Source organism: Phascolarctos cinereus, unplaced genomic scaffold (assembly GCF_003287225.1).
Source record: "Phascolarctos cinereus isolate Bilbo 61053 unplaced genomic scaffold, phaCin_HiC Scaffold_4;HRSCAF=312, whole genome shotgun sequence".
NCBI lineage: Eukaryota > Metazoa > Chordata > Mammalia > Diprotodontia > Phascolarctidae > Phascolarctos > Phascolarctos cinereus.
The window spans coordinates 360,198,669-360,221,594 of NW_027555847.1; the positions used below are offsets into that span (position 1 = coordinate 360,198,669).

General features: G+C 41.3%; 1 protein-coding gene across 2 annotated transcripts in view; it reads left to right on the forward strand.

The window, feature by feature from the left end:
- Nucleotides 1-22,926, forward strand: part of MTMR12 (myotubularin related protein 12) — an 87,378-nt gene that overhangs the window by 22,410 nt on the left and 42,042 nt on the right. Inside the window, exons 2-3 of one of the 2 annotated variants that reach the window (XM_078153226.1) lie at nt 15,451-15,490; nt 16,207-16,267. Coding sequence is in view for 1 of the 2 variants with exons in the window: in XM_020995188.2 (XP_020850847.1) it covers nt 16,207-16,267 (61 nt within the window). In the remaining variant the exon portion in view is untranslated. The remainder of the gene's footprint in view (nt 1-15,450; nt 15,491-16,206; nt 16,268-22,926) is intronic. The other variant, XM_020995188.2, reaches the window with a different exon arrangement.

The following is a 22,926-nucleotide window of genomic DNA, read 5'->3' on the forward strand; positions in this document are numbered from 1 at the left end:
TGTTTGTTTTTACAGTCTTGTTATTGTATAAATTGTTCTCCTTGTCCTACTTAGTTCACTGGGCATGCTTACTCATCTTTTTCCCTGTAGGCCCCACCCCCTCCACCTCAGCTGTCCCCTCTTCCTAACTTCCCTGTTACTGTCCAGAGTACCACCATCCTCCTGGTCAGCCAGGCTGGAAACCCAGGTGTCATTCTTGACTCCTCCATCTTACCTATCCAGTCTCTTGTCAAATCTTGTCACTTCTACCTTGATAACTTCTCTCCTCTGAAACTGCAACGTGATGGTTGGTCTCTCTAGCTCAGGTCTCTCCCCATTCCATCCCATCCTCCCACTCAGCTGTAGAATTGATCTTCCTAAAGGGCAGGTCTGACACCTGTTCAGTAAACTCAAATGGCTCACTCTTACCTTACCATCAAATACAAAATCCTTTCTTTGGTTTTTCAGGTCCTTCAAACCTGGCCCCTTCCTACCTTTCCAGTCTTCTTGTGCCATACACCCGTCCTTATACTCTTTGAGCCAGTGACACTAGCCTCCTCGATGTTACGCACACACACACACACACACACACACACACACACACACACACACACGTCCTTCCATCTCCTGATTCTGGCCATTTTTTACTGACTATCCCATGACTTTGGAACTGCCTCCTTCCTCATCAGTGCCCACTAGGTTGCCTATTTTCCTTCACATCTCAGCCAAATCCCACCTTCTTCAAGAAGCCTTTCATAGTCCACTTTAATCTTAGTGCCTTCTTTTTGGATATTATTCTCAATTTAGCTGGCATTTGTATCTTGTTTGAACATAATTGTTTGCATATTGTCTCCCCTATTAAACAGCAGACTTCTTTAAGAATGAGTTTGCCAGGGGTTTTTGTTTAAGTTTGGGGTTTGGGATTGGGTTTTTTTTTTCCTTCTTTGTAGCCCCAGGGCTTACCACAATACTTGGTTTATAGTGGGTGCTTAATAAATGCTTGTTGACTGTCTGACAGTTCCATAATGGATTGTTAACTGAATAGTTTATTATCACCTAAGAAAGGAAGTGTTGATCACTAGACATTATCACGAGCTCCTTAAGAACAACTTATGTTAAGCTAAGCCCATTTCATTTTCTTGGTTAGGGGTACTAGCTCAGGAAAGAGGTACAGATGTAGCATATCTGGTATTCAGCAAGGTGTTTTATGAAGTTTTTCATGGTGTTTAGTAAGAGGTGTCATCTGAGGTGAGAGCTCTGAAGATGTAGAGGTGGGTGAGCATGGAGTATATTTCAGGCATGGGGAAAACCTGGGCAGAGACAAGGAGACAGAAGGCAGAAGGCAGTTCTGTAGGCCAATTTGGCTAGATCATAGAGTGCATGAAAGGGAAGCAATGTGAAATGTCTGGAAAACCTGCCTGAAGCCAGATTTTGAAGGACTTTAAATGCCTAGTTGTTTTTATTTGTCTTGGAGGCGACAGAGAACCCCTGAAGCTTTTTGATCGCAGCAGCCCAATGGTCCTACTTGTGTTTTAAGATTATTTTTGGCAGCTGTGTGAACAAAGAATTGGAGAGAAGAGAGCCTAGAAGCAGGGAAATGTATTTAGGAGCCTGTTCTAATAGTCCGGGCAAGAGGTGATGAGGGCCGGAACTGGGATGCTAGTCTTGTAAGCAAAGAGAAGGGAGTGAACGGGAGAGATATTTTGGAGGTATAATCAAGACTTGGCAACTAATTTGGATGTTGAAGTTAGGAGAGATTAAAGGGTCTGGGATAATTTCAAGGTTGTGAACCTGGGTGACTAGAAAGAGATTGGTTTCCTCTACAGGAATAGTGATGTTTTAGGGAAGGGGCAGGAAATAGAGATTCTCATTTTCAGAGCAGTAGCCTGAGCTGGGCAGGCAAGAGCAATTGAAGCTTTTCTTCAGACTCCACTGAACTTGAAGGTGCCAGCTCACCCTAGCAGGCATGGAGAGAATGGCTATAGTCCACTTATGGGAGGGAAACATGTTTCATTCATTGTGCGTCAGCACTACTTTGAGCTCCCCACTTCTCCACCAGAGTCTGGGGAAGTTGATGCAAGGCGTTTCTTCTTCCTGATATCCTGCTGTGGCCCCAACACCCGGGTACTATCCACCTAAGTAGAGTCTGGAAGCCATGTGCAGGGCACCTTCTTTCTCCCTTCCAGCTGAACAGTAGTACCCTCAGGCAGCTTATGTGATGGGCCATGAGGGAGGCATTTCACTTGTTTCTGTAAAGTTCCCTCCTCGTTCTGCCTCTTGTTTTATCCCATTTCCCCCACTGTGAGTCTCCCAAGAAAGGGAAGAGGAGATGGGCAGCTTTGGGGGTGACAAGTAAAGTGCGTTCTGCCATCACCCCTCCATGAAAGTAACTGCTTAGCTCTGATCCTGCTACCTTCTTACCTCATCAGGCCTCACTCACCATCAGCTTGAAGAGGGAAAAATGGATCCCAGTATGATGGTGGTGGTAGAGCGAAGAGGTGGATGTGTGGAGAAGGTGTTACACCCTCCCTTTCCATGCCCTTCATTGAAGGGTCCCTGTGATAGATGCTCTCTATCCCTTAGTGAGTATAATTAGAAAAATAAGCCTCCATGTCATCTGCATTTGGTCCCTTCCTCCATACCATGCCTTGTGTGGGTGACTGAAGGTCTCTGTGCTCACTGCAGGGTACCTTCCATAACTCTCTTATATCTCATGTGTAAAAACTCCTAGTTCAGCTCTTTTTTGGAAATGATAACTTTTGCAGATGTTACTGATGCATCCAGAGAGTGGGCACTTGATGATGTGAAACTGGAGTTCAGGAGAAAGACTAGGCTTGTTTGTGTATCTTAATTCAGGAGTCATCTGCATAGAGATAATGACTGAACTGAACTTGTGGCAGCTGATGTGATCAGAGAGAGATGATGTATATATAGAAAAGGTCTAAGGAAGAACTTTGGAGAGGAAGAGATGCTCACATTAGGAGGCAAGAGGTGATGGTTTGGAAAAGGACGCTGAGAAAGACCAGTCAGACAGGTAGGAGAAGAACCAGGGAAGAGCGTGAAAGACACAGAAGTGGTCAGCAAGAGAAATCAGATGCAGAGAGATCAGGGAGGCTGAGGACCAAGGAAAGGCTAGGGATTTAGCAACGAAGAGAACAGTTTTTGGTAACCACGAGAGCATTTCAGCCTGATTGTAAGGTGATGAGAAGTGAGAGGTATACCCATGGAGATAAGGAGTTTGTGAGCAAAGGGGGGGAAGAGTGATAATAAGGTAGCTAGAGGTGATGGCAAGATCAAGTAAAGATTTTAAGAATGGGAAAGATAAATACTTGTAGGCTATGGGGAAAGAGCCATAGGACAAAAAGATTGAAGCTGAGAGAGCAGAAAGTTCCTGGAAGAGATGGGAGAGGAGGAGACTAAAGGCACAAGGAGAGGAATTTGCTCTGGCAAGGAAAAGGACTGTATCTTCCTTAGAGACAGGAGTAAAGTAGGAGAGAATGGGGAGAGCATTTTAAAGTAAGTGAGAAGAAAGGTGGCCTTGCATTTCTTCAGAGTGGGAGGCAAAAATCTAAGATCACAAATTTAGAATTAGAAGGGACCTTAGAGGCCCTTGAGTCCGACTCTCTCCTTATACAGATGGAGGAACCAAGGTACCGAGGGGTCAGGTGACTTATGCGGGGTCACACAGTAAATGTCTGAGGCAATATTTGTACCACGGTCTTCATAACTCCAAGTCCAGTGTCTGTCTTCAATACCATTCTGCCTTTTAGAAAGGGATACTATAGGGGCCTTAATAAAAAAAGAGAGTCAGGGGCAGGTAGGTGGTGCAGTGGATAGAGCACCAGCCCTGAAGTCAGGAGGACCTGAGTTCAAATGCGGCCTCAGACCAAACACTGGACACTAGCTGTGTGACCCTGGGTAAGTCACTTAACCCCAATTGCCTAAAAAGAGAGAGAGAGAGAGAGAGAGAGAGAGAGAGAGAGAGAGAGAGAGAGAGAGAGAGAGAGAGAGAGAGAGAGACAGGGAAGAAATAAAGTAATACATTGTAGTAGGGGAGTTCCAGTTGAAATTAGGTAACATCAATTTATTGTAGACCCCGTTGGCATAGTTCTGTGATTTCCTGCAGCACTGAGCAGTGTACTATGTGAGTGGAAGTAGAAAAGGCAGATGTTAGGGATAGCTCAGGCTTGGGGCTTGACAAGGCTTTGGTGGTGATAGGGTAGGAGTTAAAGGCTAGAAGACAGTATATACAGTATATAGTCAGTCTTGTTAAGTATATAGTCAAGTCTCTGGAGGGAGGAAAGTAAGGACAGAGTAGACAGAGGTAGTGCACTCATTGAGTAAGGGGTGTGTGGGGTCACTTTTGGTCCCATTTGGGATGAAGAGCGGGTGTGAGGCAGGATTGAAATGGAAAGATAGGAGTTTATGATTAAAGAGAAAAATTTCAGCTCTGGATCCTAGAACTAGAACAATTACGAGTGATAAGATTAAGAATATGTCTGTTAAATTTGACCAGCATTTATTGAGTGCCTGAAATATGCTATCTATTATGCTAAACCCTGGGATACAAAGACAACAGCCTCCCTCACCAAGGAGCTTATTTATATTCTCGTGTGTGGTTGAGGCAGAGTACAGGCTTAGTTATGGGAGCTGATAAAGTAGATGAACTGGCAGGTCAGGGTGTTTGAACAGTCACCAATGTGTTGAAGCCCCAAAGTGGGGGGTGCCAGGGTAGAGAGGAGGAAGACTGTTGAGAGCCATTTAATTCCTTTAAAAAGAGGAAAGGTTAGGGGCAGCTAGGTGGCACAGTGGGTAGAGCACCGGCCCTGAAGTCAGGAGGACCTGAGTTCAAATCCGGCCTCAAACCAAACACTTGACACTAGCTGTGTGACCCTGGGCAAGTCACTTAACCCCAATTGCCTAAAAGCAAAAAAAAAAAAGGGGGGGGGAAAGGTTAAAAAAAAAAAAGGAGAGTAAAAAAATTTTTTAAAAAAAGAGGAAAAGTTCCCCAAGTACTGGTAGCAGAATCTGAAAGTGGCAGTGAGGAGTTAGGAATATGCTTATTCCTCTCTCTGGCTGTGTTTCTCTGTCAGGAGGTGCATGGAAGAAAGGAGGTTGCTCAGTAGATAGAGCGCTGACCCTGGAGTCAGGAAGACCTAAATTCAAATTCAACCTCACATACTTACTAGCTGTGTGACCCTGGGCAAGTCACTTAACCCTGTTTGCCTCTGTTTCCTCTTCTGTAAAATGAGATGGAAAAGGAAATGGCAAACCATTCCAGTATCGCTGCCGAGAAAACCCCAAATGGGGTCAGAGAGAGTCAGACAAGGCTGAACAACAACAAAAACAAAAGAAGTCATAGGGCTGGAGGTGATCAGGGATGCAGTAGCTTCTGGGGAAGCAGAGAAGGGAGCTCAGCTTCCAGAAGTGTGGAACTGTGAAAAAGTGGAGAGGAAGATGTCTAAGATGGTTAATGATAGAATGGGAATTTCAGAGAAGGAATGAAGGAGGACAGCATGAGATAGACTTTGGAATGGGAGGGTTGAGGTGAATGAGGTGGTAGTAGTGGGGTTAGTAGCAGGGGAAGAGAATTTTCAGACAGACTCTGGATATCAGGGATTAGAAAAGGAAATAGGAGCTTGCTAGACAGAGGATGGGGAAGTGCCATTTGAGCGGGGTTCTCCACCATAGTCCCAGTTGGGAAAATTTCTTTTAATTATCTTGTCTCCAACAATTTATTTTATTGGCTAAGATTCTTTTCTTTCTGTAATTAAGATAAATGTCATTCCTTTTTCTCCCAGTTCTTAAAAGTATTTGGATAATTTATCTTTTATTATTTTACTATCCTGTCGTCTCAGGGATTTTTATTGAATTCCATTCTGTATTGTTTAGTGTTTGTTATACCAAAGATTAAAAGTCTTTTGTATGCCCCTGGTTATAATTTTGGATTTTTTTATCTGATATACTAATTGTTCTACATTAAAACCAGATAGTTTTGATAATTATTGCTTTATAGGATAAATTGAGATCCCACAAAAGCAAGTCCCTTTTAATTCTCCATAGTTATTCTTGCTTGTTTGTTTTTCCATTATAAATTTTGATTGGTATTGTATTAAATCTGTAAATTAAATTTTTTTTTACTGAATATTGGTTTAATTTAACCATGTGCTTTGGCTGTCTCTCCAATTATTTGTTATTCCCTTGTGTTAAAATTACTTTATATCTGTCTCTGTTTGGGTCTTGTGCATATCTTGGTAGGTAAATTCTCAGGTATTAGATATATTTTTTTGTTTGGGTTTTTTTTTAGGCAATTGGGGTTCAGTGACTTGCCCAGGGTCACACAGCTAGTAAGTGTCAAGTGTTTGGTCAGAGGCCAGATTTGAACTCGGGTCCTCCTGACTTCAGGGCTGGTGCTCTATCCACTGTGCCACCTAGCTGCCCCTAGATATATTTTAGTTAGTGTTGCAAAGGGTCTCTTCATTTCCACAGATAACTTGTGAGGTTCAAAAAACTATCCTTGTTCATTCAGTAGCTGAGTCTCCTAATTGGTCCTCAGGACACTGGTGTTAGCTGTTCAGAAGGCTCTGGTTTCCTTCCTGGTTCTCAGCTATGCCCTAGATAGATTGAGGGATAGTTGAGTTCCAGATAGGTGAGGTCTTATATTTTAGTGAGTAATATTCATGGGGTACAAGAATTCTTCTCTTGGCTAGATGACCATTTTCCTTAACACTGCATTTCAGCACTGAAGGTTTTGTTTTTGTTCTGAACTCTGGTTTTTCCTGCTGCTACAGTACTGAAGGAAGTCTGGTGAATGCAAGAATTACAGTAGGAAGTTAGCCACTGCAGGGATTCGGCGACCTTTCTGTCTTATCCTGATGTGAAGAGCAGCCTTTCTCTTGTGAAGTGCATGATTCCTGGCTGACCCCTAGTATGTTCCTCTCCTTTTCCTGATTGACAGATACCTTTGTTCCACAGCTTAACACCAACTTCAAAGTCTGTTTTCACTCTAAAATAAGCCAGTAACTTGAAAATGTGACATTTCTGCTGAGATCCTAGACCTTTGACGGAGATGAAGATGATTGAGAAGGGTCCCCTCAGTCTTTGCTTTATCAAGGGTGAACTCTGAGCTCCCTTAAACATTTTCTAATTGCTGATACTTACTTAATGATGCCGTAGATTGTTTCCCAAGGTATTGTGCTCCTTTAGGAAGATTCCACCGCTCTCTGCTGACCTAGTTTATATACTGTGACTAAGTGATGCTGAATGAACAATACAGTTTCTATAAAACTGCTTTTTCGAATCTTAGATCCAGGGCCATGTTACGTTGCTGGATAATACTGTACATTTTTACTCCACAGTTTCACCAGTCCCCTGAAGCTGATCAGGACTTTTCTGTAACTCTGTGGATGGTCAAGAATCTTGTCACCCAGTAGCTTGGTACTGAGCCCCTTTGATTGTGGACAGCAATGACAGTCAGTCTTATGAGACGTCCTTGAGGTCTCCCAGCTTGGAAGCCCACGTCAGAGCTTGCTCCGCTGTCCTAGCCTGTGAGAACCCAGGGTCACCCTAGTGCCCCAAGGAGGCTAGTGAGTAGTACACATTATGGGCACAAACAACAAAAGTCAACAAAGTAGATTTTACATGAGATCATAAACATATCATTAACTGATTATTAAATTAATTGATTATTAGTAATAAATATAAAATTATTAACAGCAATTTTTAATTGCTTATTACCCTTAACAAAGTGATAACAAAATTGTACTATTTGTTTCTAGGTTCCATTCTGAACTTTTTTCTTCTGTATTTTTCCCAGATACTTTTTAGCTGTTCCTATTATTTATCTAGTTTATTAATTCATTTTGATTTATCAACAATCACTTCCATATGCTTTTCAGTTTAAAATTTTTCTCCCCCTTCCTCCCCACCACCCTCCCCAAGATGGCACACAATCTGATGTAGGCTATACATTTACATTCCTATTAAACATATTTTCACATTAGTGAAGTTGTAAGTAAAAATTAAAACCAATAGGAGGAACCATCAGAAAGAGGAAACAAAACTCAACAGAAGAGAAAAAAAAAGATAGCGCTTCAACTTTCACAGTTATGATTACTCTCTGTGTCTTTTTCTCCGTCCTTTTTCCCTCCTGTTTATGCTTTTCTTTCTCATTTCTCCCCCTCACTAGTGTTTTGCTTTTGACCACCACCTCCTTCAGTCTGTCCTTCCTTTTATTAGCCCTTTGCCTTTTCTTCCCTTTGCCACTTTCTTCTCCCTCCCTTCTATCCCCCTCCCTTTTCTTTCCCTTTTCCCTCCTACTGCCTATAGGGCAATGTTAGATTTCTATACCTAACTGATTATGTTTTCCCTTCTTGAGCCAAATCTGATGAGAGTAAGGTTCAAACAATGCTCACCCCCTCCCTTCTTTCCCTCTGCTGTAATAGGATTTTCTGTCTTTTCCTGTAATGTAATTTACCCTTGTCTGCCTCCTCCTTTTCTCAGTACATTTTCTAAGATCAGACTAATCCACTTGGATCCATTTAACCCACTTGACTAGATTTTTTTTTTATCATTACATCAAAGTCAACTAATATCCACCCCTTTATGTATACTCCTTTAACATGGTGTAATAACAATACAGTTCTCAAAGTTGCAAGTGTCATCTTCCCTTGTAGGGATTAAACAGTCCCTTATTAACAACATATTGTATCTTTCTGTCCCATTTACCTTTTTATGTCTTTCTTGAATCTTGTACTTGAAGATCAAATTTTTTGTTGAGCTCTGGTCTTTTTATCAGGAAGTTTGGAAGTCCTATTTCATTGAATATCCATCTCCTCCCTTGAAAAATCATGCTCATTTTTGCTGGGTAGTTGATCCTTGGCTGCAATCCAAGCTCCTTTGCCTATCATGTTCACACCCTGCGGTCTTTTAATGTAGAAGCTGCAAGGTCCTGTGTAATCCTGACTGTGGTTCCATGATATTTAAATTGTTTCTTTCTGGCTGCTTGCAGCACCTTCTCTTTCATCTGGTAATTTTGGAATTTTGCTATTATATTCCTTGGCATTGTCAATTGGGGATCTCTTTCAGGTGGTGAGTGGAGTATTCTTTCTATGGTTATTTTACCTTCTGGTTCTAGGACTTCAGGGCAGTTTTCCTTTATGATTTCCTGAAAGATACTGTCCAGGCTCTTTTTTTCATCATGATTTTCAGGTAGTCCAAATTGTCTCTCCTGATCGATTTTCCAGGTCGGTTGTTTTAATGAGGTATTTTATTTTCATCTTTTTTTCATTTTTTGTTTCTGTTTGACTGATTCTTGCTCTCTCATAGAGTCATTAGTTTCCATTTGTCCAATTCTAGTTTTTAACAGATTGTTTTCTTCTGTTAGTTTTTGTACTTCCTTCTTCAATTGGCCAATTGTTTTTAGGGACTTGTTTTCTTCAGTGTACTTTTTTTTCCAATTGGCCAATTGTGTTTTTTAAGGACTCTTCTACCTCTCTCATTTGACTTTAAAATCCTTCTTGAGCTCTTCTAAGAAGGCTTTTTGGGCTTCAGACCAGTTCATATTCCCTTTTGATGTGCAGATGTGGGTTTGTTGACAATGTTGTCCTCTTCAGAATTTCTGTCTTGATCTTCACTCTTCTCATAATATGAATCTATGCATGTTTCTTTTTACTCATGGTGTTTCTTTATTCCCTGGACTTTAAAGAGATTGAGCTCTCCTGCTGGGGAACAGAGGGCACTGACCCAAGCTTCTTGTGTTGGGAGCCTAGGTCTTGGTCACTGGCTTTGTGTGCTGGGGCCTCTTATGTTGGCAATTGGAGGCTGTAGGTTTCTGGCAGCTTACCTTATGTTGGGCTGGAATCAGCAAGGCTGGAACTTTCAGGCAATTCTAGGTTGCCTGCTTTTCCTTTCCTTTAGCTTTCTTCAGCTCCTTTTAGATGGGTACTGCAGGGTGCTTATCTGCCTGGGGCCCCTTGTTGTCTCCCCTTTCTGCTAATGCACTGGGAGATTCCTTTGGGTAGAGTGCGAGGCACCTGGTGGTTTTCTGAGCTGGTTTCCACCTGTTCTTCCCGCCTCACTGAGGCATTCGGAGGTCCAGGTGTTGGTGTTTGCCTGTTCTACCACCTGTGCTTCAGGATTTCTTCACAATTGGAGGCTTCAGGGCTCCTACAGCTCACCTGGTGTTGGGTTGAAATCAGCAAGGCCAGAGCTTTAGGAAGCCTTTAGGTTGTTTTCTTCACCTCCTTTCAGAATGCTGCAGGGTACTTATCAACCTGGGGCCCTTTGCAGTGCTGCTTCCCTTATTTTTGCTGAAGCACTGGGAGACCTGTTTGCTGGGCTGCTTCACTGCTGTTCCCTGTCTTTCTTCTAGTTCAGCTGTTCCAGGGTTTGTATTTTTTTCTGGGGTGATATTTTCTGGGTTTTCAGAGGTTGATAGGGGAGGCTGAGAGCGACCACCTTTTTACTCTGCCATCTTGTTATTTACCTAGTTGTAATCAGTAGTTGCCTACTGGCTACAAAATAGATAGGGCCCTTGTCCTGGAGTCAGGATAACTGATGTTCAAATCCAGCCTCTGATACTTACTCGCTGTATGACTCTGGGCAAGTCACTTAACAAGTCTGCCTCATTTTCCTTATCTGTAAGATGGGGATGATAATAATGTCTGCCTGTCAGGGTTGTTGTGAGGATGAAATGAGATATTTGTAAAGCATTTTTTGAACACATTAAAGTGCTTCCTAAGTGCTAGCTATTGTTATTATGTATATTTTGATTGTTTTCTTCACTCAATCACTTCATATAAGTCTTCTCATGTTCTTTTTATCCTCCACATTTGTTATTTCTTATGGTGCAATCCTTTATTATGTTCATATGTCACAATTTGTTCACTTTTCCCCAATTTTTGGACATCTACATTGTTTCCAGTTTTTGTTGTTGGGAATAAAACTCCTATGAATTTTTTTGTACATGTTCTTTTTTTTCCCCTTCAGCAATACTTATGACTTAGTCCTAATAGCACCTACATCTTTGCCTTAATTAAACATTTCTTCAGAATCCAAATGTAAGAAAATGTCCTGTTCTGCCTCTTGACCTCTTCAGCTTTTTGCTGGTTATGTGTGCTGATATGAACTCCTACTCAGGCTGAGACAGAATGATTTGAGAAGAGTGAATGTTACTATCACTAGTAGTAACTAGTAATAACTTTAATGACATCTGGAGAGCCAGGAGTACAGGTCCCATCCTTCCTGTTTTCTGGCCTTTTGAAAAATTAAATTATTTTGATTTTATTACATATAAATTGGGTTATGTTCTTGGGGAAAAGGATTGCTGCTTAGAATTAGGAAGCTTTCCAGGACAGGCTTGTAGTTTAAAGGCTTCCCTGTTAATGATCTTGTTCTTATCAAAGTCATATATATTCATGGAGTGCAGTTACTCAGATTAATATTGGTGCTAGTCATGGTTCAGAGGCATCACTTTTTGCATTTTCCACCCACCCAGGTAGTATCTAGTGGGCCCTCTCTATTAATGTACATAAAATGACTGTTTTTAATGTCTTGGTTTTTTTTTTTAAGTCTTCATCACCTTCCCTCTGAGATTACCTTCCATCTACCCTGTATAGATCTAGTTTCTACAGAGTTATTATCTCCCCTTCCCACCCCTAAACTGTGAGCTTCTTGAGAGCAAGGTCTGTTTTTGACTTTTTTGTGTCCCCAGCAGTTAGCTCAGTGCATGGCACATAATACATGATTAATAAATGTACTTTGATCTGCTATAAACTAGTTGGAAGGAAGCTATAAATAGAAACCCAAGCCAGACTGAAGGGTGTGGTTGCTTGTGCCAGGCCAAAAAGGGGGACAATTCACAATCTTCTCACTTGAAGTGCTACTTCTCAATCCAATGTACTCTTACAATCCATTTGCTTTCTGTTTAACCTTTGGTCTACTCTTTTTTTTCCCCCCCCATTTTGACTTTGTGTCTCCAGCACATAGTAGGGGCTTGAAACCATGCTTATTGTGCTGAGTTGAATTGGAGAAGTAATTGGAAGCTTTGGGAATGAATTATCATGTGTTGAGCTTTCCAGACAGTAAAAAGGCTCACAAGTACCAGATTTTTAAACTGGCTTTTAAAATAATTATACATAAGACCATATAAAATATTAATGATTAATTTAATAATAATAATAATCTTAATTTTCTGTAATGTATTTATATGCTTTATTACTTTTTTAAACAGACAATATGAGCCTAATCTGACTTTTTCTTTGACTAAAGGTCATTATCATGATTATTTTGAGGAACAGTTACTTTGATGAACTGAAGATGTAATATAGAAATAAACATAATAATGATGATGATAATTAGCATTTATATAGCACTTTAAGGTTTACCAAGTATTGTATATTTGTTATCTCACTGGATCCTTGAAGTGAGGTAGGTGCTATTACTCCCCATTTTGCAGATAAGGAAACTGAGGCTGAGAAGAGGTTAACTAGTCAATATCTGAGGCATAATTTGAATTCCTAAATACCTGACTTCGAGTCTAGTACACTTACTCATTTTGGCACCTTACTATCTGTGTATGTGATGGTATGGGGCATTGAGGCAGCATGGTATATTGAAAGAGGCCTGAATTTGGAGTCAAAGCATCTGGCTTTAAATCCTGTCTCTGCTGTTGACCACTCTTTGCTCCTTGATAACTCTGTTTCCTCTAGGTGTTCAGGACATCACTGTCCTGGTTCTCCCCCTAACCATCTGACTGATGCTCCTCTGTTTCCTTTGCTGGATTCTCTTCCAGATCATTCCCTCTAACTGTAGGTATTACTCAGGGTTCTGTCCTGGGTCCTCTTCTTTTCTCCCTCTGTACTACTTCACTTGGTAATCTCCTCAGCTCCCATGGATTTAATTACCATCTCTATGCTGATGATTCTCAAATCTGCTTTTCCTGCCCCAAACTCTCTGCTGTCCTCCAATCTCAAATCTTCAGTTGCCTTCCAGACATCTCTAACTGGATGTCCAGTAGACATCTTAAACTCAACATGTTCAAAACAGAACTTACTCCCTTTCCCCCAAGGCCCTTCCCCCCCCTTCCCTATTACTGTTGAGGGCAATACCATCCATCCTTCCAGTCCCTCAGGCTCACAACTTAGGAGTTATCCTGGATTCCTTACTATCTTTCACACACCTCCATATCCAGTCTGTTGTAAGGCCTGTAGATTTCACCTTTCCAGCATCTCTGGAATACATCCCCTTCTCTCCTCTCATACTACTACCACCCTGGTGTTACAGGTCCCTCATTACCTCACTTCTTGATTGTTGTGATCACCTCCTTGTGGGTGTGCCTGCCTCAAGTCTCTCCTCACACCAGGCCATCTTCTGTTTAGCCACTAAAGTGATTTTCCTGAAGTGCAAGTCTGACTACATCACCTTCTTCTCAATAAACTCTAGTTTCTTCCTCTTGTCTCTAGCATCAAACACAAGATCCTCTGTTTGGCATTCAGAGCTTTTCATAACCAAACCCCCTCCTACCTTTCCAGTCTTCTTACCACTTATTCCCCGGCATGTACTTTTCAATGCAGTGACATTGGCCTCCAGGCTGTTCCACAAACATACTCTTATCTTTTGGTTCTGAGCTTTTTTCTGAGTGTTCCCTGTGTCCAAAATGCTTTACCTTCTCTGCTCCAGCTACTGACCTCGCTGGCTTCCTTTAAGTCCCAACTAAAATCCCACCTTCTACAGGAAGCCTTTCCCAACAGCTCTTAATTATTTCCTACTTATCCTGTACATAGCTTGCTTACACACACACACACACACACACACACACACACACACACACACACATACTTTTTTTTTTTTGCATGTTGTCTCTCCCATTAGATTGTAAGCTTCTCAAAGGCAGGGATTATCCTTTGCCTTTTTTGTATCCTCAGTGCCTCATACTTAATAAATTTTTTTTGTTTGTTTTAACATTTTAATTAATTTATTTATTTTTAGTTTTCACCATTCACTTCCGCAAGATTTTGAGTTCCAAATTTTCTCCCCATCTCACTCCTCCCCCTACCCCAAGATGGCATGTATTCTGAATACCCCTTCTCCTAATCTGCCCTCCCTTCTATCTCTCCCCCCCTTCTCTTATCCCCTTCCCCTTCAATTTTCCTGTAGGGCAGAATAGATTTATATACTCCATTTCCTGGATAAATGTTTGTTGATTGATTGATTACTCCCCCTGGGACCTTTAAGCATATCTGAGCCATAGGTTTTTTTTCCATTAGGACTCTTACCAGTGTGTGATCTTAAAAGACTAACAACTCCTGCAGTGACTCTAGTATTTACTTTCTTAACATCCTTGCCAACAGTTTGCTTTTTGCTCATTTACCTCATTTTCAAAAGTAGAATGAGATGTGGGTAGCAGGCAGCTAAGTAACCTCTGTGCTAGAGGATATGCCTGATTTCCTGCTAAATTAATAACTCGGACTAACAAGGCCTTCTTACAGGTGGCTTTCTTGTCATGTAGAAAATCACCTTCTCTTTGTCCAGTGATTTTTCAGTATTGTTGAAAACATCTACGGTTGCTGTTTCTCATACATAAAGGATGGACCACAGATACCTCCTTGCTGACTTACCTTCATTCTTGTAACTTTGCCGTAGTTTGCTCATGGCATATGCAAGAAAGAGAAGAAAAATAAATTAATTGGTGGAGTTAACATCTTCAAGAATCTGTGAGAATACGTAGATAGATAATAATAATAATAATAATAATAATGCTGGCCCTTTCAGACTGCTTGACTTACCAGAGACAAAACAAACACACACTCTTAATTTAGGTATTCATGCCTGATGTTTCCACAAAGTTCTTATCAGTTCTTCCAGTCCTTCCCTTACTCAAGTGAAGATGATTTTTATACCTTGAAAGCTATAATATATTGAGGTTCAAAAGACTGCTGCTCCCTGATGGGGGAAGCTAAATGGGATAGTGGGTAGAGCGCTGGGCCTTTAGTAAGGAAGACCTGAATTCAAATCCACCAGACACTTGCTAGCTGTGTGACTCTGGTCAAGTCACTCTCTGTTTGCCTGTTTCCTCAAATGTGAAATGTAAATAATAACAGCACCCTCCCAAGGTTATTGTGAGGGTCAAATAAGATAATATTTGAAAAGCACTTAGCACAGTACCTGGCATATAGTAGATGTTATATAAATGCTTACTCCGCCATCCCCCCACTGTAAAGTTATTTTAGTTTTGCTTCAGAAAAAAAAAAATTAGAGCAGGTACCAAGAGACCTGAGTTCTAATGCTGGTTCCACTGCCATTGTATACTGTGTTTCCTTGCCTATAAAATGAGAATATTAGATTGGATGATCTTGGAGATCTCTTTTAGTTCTAAATCCCTTCCATCTCCAAAATGTTATAATTTTCCATTATCATCGTCTATAATTCAACATTCCTTTCATTGCTTTTTTTTGTTTGTTTTTGTTTTAGGCAATTGGGACTAAGTGACTTGCCCAGAGTCACACAGCTAGTAAGTGTCAAGTGTTTGGTCTGAGGCTGGATTTGAACTCAGGTCCTTCTGACTTCAGGGCCAGTGCTCTGTCCACTGTGCCACCTAGCTGCAACCGTTTCATTGCTTCTAATCCTTACTGCTATTCTTTCTTTTTTTCTTTCTTTAGTTTTAAAATAGCTCCTTTTGCTCCTCTTATACCTGTTACCTGTAAAGGCTGGACTTTTATAGATAGTGTCATTGAGAAAAGATATTAGTTGGCAAATTTACCAGTTATGGTGTGGCTACGTGTACTCTTAAAAATATCAACTTTTCACTGCTGTGTTAATTTGTTTTTATGTTCTGGGAGACATTTTTTTCATTGTCAAAGAGGATCTTTGATTCCTTAGACCCTAGCACCATACACTCAAAACAATTATTTTTGAATCCTGAACCATTCCACATTAGTTGGCTTAGGTTTGCTTGCCTTTCTTTAGAAATTTTGTGTTAATATTTATTAAACTAATAATATTTTAGAGAGATGTTAGAAATCTTTCAGTTCAAAGCAAATAGCTTTAACATGTTGGGGCAGGTTTGGGAGGGTTAGTCTTTTGTCTGACACTTGTCAACCAAAATCACCTTAGTCCTTTATGGCCTAACGAACAAAGTAGTAGGGGTATGATATGATAGCTTTTTTTTGTTCTTTTCAAGCTTGAAAAAAAATTTTGTTTAATCACCCTGTTTTCCCTCTTTTCTAGGAAATACACACAAATGAAAAGGAAGTAACAGAGAAGGAAGTAAATCTTCACTTGTTACCAGGTAACAGGCTTTTTCAGGACCGTATACCATGTGCAACTTGGTCAACAAATAAATTACCTCATTTCTGATGTTACTATATATATACACACACTCTTTTGTCTTCAACAAAGGCTTGTAGCCCCAATGAGGATGCAAAGCTGAGTTACAGAGGTAGCTAGTTCAGTAACCACATACCTGGATGTGCGTCTGTGCTTTGTGTGACAAGATGGCAGCCTCTTGCTTTTTCTCCCTGCTGTGCCCCACCTGGCTGTAAATTAAATATTCAGCCAACCCTTCTCACCATACATATCTTTGTATGCTTTTTTTGCTATAGCGACCCCAGCTTGCCATCCTTTTCTTTCCTGAGTTATGATTTGAGCAGAGCAAAACAGCCTTAGTCCTCAAAACCCTTATTTAGTGTACACCAGCTTTCCTCAGTAATAGAGTAGTTTGTCTGTCACAGCATAAGCTGTCTTCCTGACTTGGGTCTAGTTTTTTTTCTCATCCTTATTTCTTTTCCTGTACTACTTAACACAAGACACTTGAAATATCCAGTAGAATTTAAATACTCACCAATCAATTGTGCATTTATTAAACATTATCTGTGCTAATCCAAGAAGTTTACATTCTAATGGGAGAGACAACATAGACATATATATATATGGACATATAAATAAATGTAAAATATACAACATATGTGTGCACATATAAATGAAAACTTATACACACACAAGTTATACAGAGGAGGTACAAGGTAATCTTGTGGGGGAAGCAGCGAAGAGTAGAGGAGCAGGGAGGTGTACACAAGGTGGGCTTTGAGCTAGGTCTTAAAGGAAGGAAGCCAGGGATTGTAAGAGGTAGAAGGTAAGGAGAAAAAGTGTTCTAGGCATGGAGGACAACCATTGTAAAGACATAAAGACAAGGGAATGGAATAGCAAGTAAGCCAGTATATCCGGACCATAGAGTGTGTGGTAGGGAGTAATGTGTAAAAAGCCTGGAAGATAGGAAGAGACTAGAATAGGAAGAGCTTTAAATGACAACCATGTTTATATTTTATTCTAGAAATATAGCAGTAGGGAGCCTTTGATGTTTTTTGGAGTGGCAGGGGTGGGGCCAGGGGAAAGGGAATGGATATTCATCAGATCTGCTTTGGCACGTTGGTGATTCTCTGGAGGATAAATTGGTATGGGGCAAGATTTGAGGTAGGAAGATCAATTAGAAGATTATTGCAAATCTGTGACTCATCCACATAGAGATGGTAATTGAACCCCTGGTAACTGATGAGATCATGCAGCAAGATAGTACAGAGAGAAAGGAGAAGAGGGCCAGGTCAGAGCCTTGAATGACACCTAGAGTTAGTGGTTATGACATGAAAAGTCCAGCGGAAGAGATCAAGGAGTTGTCAGTTGAAGGAAAACCAAGAGAGCACAAGATCCAGGAGAAGAAGGGGGTCAGCAGTCCCAAATGTTGCAGATGGTAAGAAAAGGTAAGGATTGAGGAGGAGGCCATTGGGTTTGGCAATTAGGAGAGAGTGTTTTCAGTTGAATGATGGGTTAGAAGCCAGATTGTAGTGGGTTTAGAAGAGTTGAGAGCATAGTAAGTGGGAGTACTAAGTATAGATGGCTTTATGAAGTTTATCTGAGAAAGAGAGAAGGAGCTATAAGATGAAAGGTAGTAGGGGATGCTAGGAGCTAATGAGGGTTAGGTTTGGGTTTTTTTTTTAAGTATAAGGGGAGCCTTGGGTGTGCTTAAAAGAAGCAGGGAAGAAAGAGAAAAAGAAAGGAAGGAAGAAAGAAAAGAAAGAAAGAAAGAAAAAGAGTGAGCGTAATAGTAATAGTAGGGACAGTCTCTTGGAGAAGATGGAATGGGATAGACTCAAAGGTACATGAGGAGGTGTTATCCGAACCACGTCATCATCATCAGACACTAGAGTGAAGAGAAGATAGTGGGAGACCATCTCAAGGGGATGTGACCTCGAGTCAAATGGCCTCAATTTTTTTTTTTTTAGTGAGCTAGCAAGGCAGCTCCTCAGTTGAGAGGGTGGTGAAAGGGGTTTGTGTGCAAGGCTTGAAGAGAAAGCAGAACGTTTGAGCAGCTGTTGTGGTAAGTGGGATAGAAAGTCAGGTAGGAAGGATTGCTTTGATTTAGTGAGGGATCAGTTAGGATTAGATAATATAAATATGTAGGGGATGGTTGTGTGACTTGTACACTCAGCAAGATGCAAGTAGGAGTGAAGGACGTAGATGGTGAGTGTTCCATGATTGGAGTTTGGCAAGGTATAAGCCTCAATAAAACTTCAGAGCTAGAATTTAAGAATAAAGAATAATGTACAGTTGAACTGATTCACCAATGTCAAGATTGGGAAGGGAGGAGAGGATAGCTAGAGCAACAGTGGTGGCCTGGGAAAGTATGGAGGCGTAGAGGGATTGAAAGTCATGGTTCAGACAAAAAAGTAGAGTTAGGAGTAACAAGGCCTCAGGAGAGATGCAGTGATCAAAGATTAGCAGTGGGGTAGGGACTGGAGCTGTGATTTCATTGGTATAAGAAATCCTCAAGGCCACACGTCAAGTTAGTGAGCGTTTATCATTTGTGCCAGGCAAGGCATTAAATGCTGGGGATACAAAGAAAAGCAAAAACAATTTCTCCCCTCAAGGAGTTCACAGTCTAACAAGGGAGACAACATACAAACAATTATGTATAAATAAGTCAATACAAAATAAATGGGAAATAATCAACAGAGGGAAGACACTAGCATTATTGAGGAAAAGGCCAGTTGCACAAGGTGGGATTTTAGCTGAGATTTGGAGAAAGTCAGGTAGAGGGGGCAGGGTAGAAGAGAACTTCAGCCATGGTGGGTAGCCAGTGACAACGCCTGGAGTCAGGAGGTGAGGTGTTGTCATGCAAGGAAGAGCAAGGAGGTCAGTGTCACTCACTGCATGGAAAAGTATGTGGAGAGAAGGAAGGTGTAAAAAGATTGGAAAGGTACAAGTGGGCCCGAACCTTCATGAAAAGCTTTAAAAGTCAAGCAAAGAATTTTGTATTTGATCCTAGAGGTGCTAGGGAGCTGCTGGAGGTTGTTGATTGTGTGTGTGTGTGTGTGTGTGTGTGTGTGTGTGTGTGTGTGTGTGTGACACAGTGAGACCTTTAGGAAGATCACTTTGATCACTGAGTGGAGCATGGGCTGGAGTGGGGAGAGAGTTAAGGTAGGGAGACCACCCAGCAGACTTCTGCAATAGTGAGGTGATGAGGGTGTGCATCAGGGTAAAAGGATGTGAGAGGAGAAAGGGGGCATATGGGAGAGATGGGGTTTTTTTCCTTTATCATTTTTTAAAATTTATTTTATTTATTTTGATTTATCAACAATCACTTCCATGTGCTTTGGAGTTTAGAATTTTTCTCCCCCTTCCTTCCCACCTCCCTCCCCAAGACGGCACACAATCTGATATAGGCTATACATTTATATTCCTATTAAACATATTTTCACATTAGTGAAGTTGTAAGTAAAAATTAAAACAAATAGGAGGAACCATCAGAAAGAGGAAACAACTCAACAGAAGAGGAAAAAAAAAAGATAGCGATTCAGCTTTCACAGTTGTGATTACTATCTGTGTCTTTTATATTTTCTAAGATCAGACTAATCCACTTGGATCCATTTAACCCACTTGACTAGATTTTTTTTTTATCATTACATCAAAGTCAACTAATATCCACCCCTTTATGTATACTCCTTTAACATGGTGTAATAACAATACAGTTCTCAAAAGTTGCAAGTGTCATCTTCCCTTGTAGGAATGTGAACAGTCTGCTCTTATTAACAACATATTGTATCTTTCTGTCCCATTTACCTTTTTATGTCTTTCTTGAATCTTGTACTTGAAGATCAAATTTTTTGTTGAGCTCTGGTCTTTTTATGAGGAAGGTTTAGAAGTTGCCTATTTCATTGAATATCCATCTCCTCCCTTGAAAAATCATGCTCATTTTTGCAGGGTAGTTGATCGTTGGCTGCAATCCAAGCTCCTTTGCCTTATGTTCCACACCCTCAGTCTTTTAATGTAGAAGCTGCAAGATCCTGTGTAATCCTGACTGTGGTTCCATGATATTTACATTGTTTCTTTCTGGCTGCTTGCAGCACCTTCTCTTTCATCTGGTAATTTTGGAATTTTGCTATTATATTCCTTGGCGTTGTCAGTTTGCGATCTCTTTCAGGTGGTGAGCAGTGTATTCTTTCTATGGTTATTTTACCTTCTGGTTCTAGGACTTCCAGGTAGTGTTCCTTTATGATTTCCTGAAAGATACTGTCCAGGCTTTTTTTTTTTGTCATGGTTTTCAGGTAGTCCAGTGATTTTTAAATTGTCTCTCCTGGATCGATTTTCTAAGTCAGTTGTTTTACTGATGAGGTATTTTATGTTTTCGTCTATTTTTTCATTTTTTTGTTTCTGTTTTACTGATTCCTGCTCTCTCATAGAGTTATTAGTTTCCGTTTGTCCAATTCTAGTTTTTAACAGATTGTTTTCTTCTGTTGATTTTTGTACTTCCTTCTTCAATTGGCCAATTGTATTTTTAAGGGATTTGTTTTCTTCAGTGTACTTTTTTTCCAGTTTGCCAATTGTGTTTTTTAGGGACTTGTTTTCTTCAGTGTACTTTTTTTCTAGTTGGCCAATTGTGTTTTTTAATTACTCTTCTGCCTTTCTCGTTAGACTTTGAAAATCCTTCTTGAGCTCTTCTAAGAAGACTTTTTGGGCTTCAGACCAGTTCATATTCCCTTGTGAGGTTGCAGATGTGGGTTTCTGTCTTGATCTTAACTCTTCTCATAATATGAATCTATCGTACATTTCTTTTTACTCATGGTGTTTCCTTATTCCTTGGCCTTTAAAGAGATTGAGCTCTCCTACTGGGGAACAGAGGGCACTGACCCAAGCATCTTGTGTTGGGAGCCTAGGTCTTGGTCACTGGCTTTGTGTGCTGGGGCCTCTTTTGTTGACAATTGGAGGCTGTAGGGTTTGGCAGCTTACCTTATGTTGGGCTGGAATCAGCAAGGCTGGAACTGTCAGGCAACTCTAGGTTGCCTGCTTTTCCTTTCCTTTAGCTTTCTTCAGCTCCTTTTAGATGGGTGCTGCAGGGTGTTTATCTGCCTGGGGCCCCTTGCAATGTTGCCTCCCACGTTTCTGCTAATGCACTGGGAGATTCCTTTGAGGTAGAGTGCTGAAGCACCTGGTGGTTTTCTGAGCTGGTTTCTACCAATTCCCCCACCCTCACTGAGGCACTTGGAGGTCCAGGTGTTGGTGTTTGCCTTCTCTACCACCTGGGCTTTAGGATCTCCTCCTGGTTGACAGTTGGAGGCTGCAGGGTTTTGACAGCTTACCTGGTGTTGGGTTGGAACCAGCAAGGCTGGGACTTTAGGAAGACTCTAGGTTGCTTTCTTCAGCTCCTTTCAGATGAATGCTGCAGGGTGCTTATCCCCCTGGGGCCCTTTGCAGTGCTGCTTCCCTTATTTTTGCTGAAGCACTGGGAGACCTGTTTGCTGGGCTGTTGCACTGCTGTTCCCCGTCTTTCTTCTATTTCAGCTGTTCCAGTGTTTGTTTTTTTTCTGGGGTTATATTTTCTGGGTTTTCAGAGGTTGATAGGGGAGGCTGAGAGTGACCACCTTTTTACTCCACCATCTTGGCTCCCAGAAGCGGAAGTTGTCGGGAGAGATGTTTTGAAAGTAGAATCTAGTCCCTGATGATGAAACTTCTTCTACTGATGCAGTTTGGATTAAGATTATCTGGGATTCTTGTGCATCAGAGTAGAATATTATGAAGGGTATGACCTTCTCTGTGTTTAGCTCAGGTGAAACAGAGGAAGAAGTCATGAGTTGTTTGAACCACTAGAAGTCAGGGTATTTGAGAGACCATCAACATGTATGTTGAAGTCCCTAGTTTGAGGTAGGAGTTGGGGTGGAGAGGAAATGATGAGCCAGACACTGAACTCATTAAGAAAGGAGGGGAAATGTCTTAGAAGTTAGTAGATAACGGTCAGCAGGATGAATGAATGAATGAAAAAAAGTTTATTAAAACATTTAATTATGTGTCGAGTGCTGCTAATAGACATAGAAAGGCAAGACTGTCCATGCTCTCAAGGAGTTCACATACTAATGGGGGAGGCAACACATTTATGAGAAGGGGCAGCTCCCATTGTCCATAGAGTACTGTGGCAAAGCAAATGGCAGTGCCTCTTCTTTAATGCCATCTCTGCTGTTAAAATCCTATCTGTTTCTGATACTGAACCACCTGATGTTGCCAAGGACTTTGATGATGGGTACCTTGTTTTCCTCTGCATCAGTAGCTGTAGATGCTGAGGAGGCAAGGCTGCAACACGCACAGAAGCAGTTATCCGGGCACATCTTCACAGGGTTATTTCCTGGATGAAAGCTGTAGAGGTTAGTCTGGAAGCAAGAATTAGGGTCCTGCTACTCGGGGCTCTTGGGTTGGTCAGCGGTTGGTGGTGATGATGAGGAAGGGCGGGCTCCTTTCTCCTCAGTGATTGCTTCCCTCAGTGATGGCCGGGAGCACTGCTATTCCCAAAGCTCTTGGACTCAGGGTCCTAGGCTGTCTCCACTGGGGTCGGAGGTCAGGTGGTGGCCCAAGGGTATAGAAGGTTTGGTTTGCCTGGCACACGCTGCCTTTAGTATCTCCTTCGGG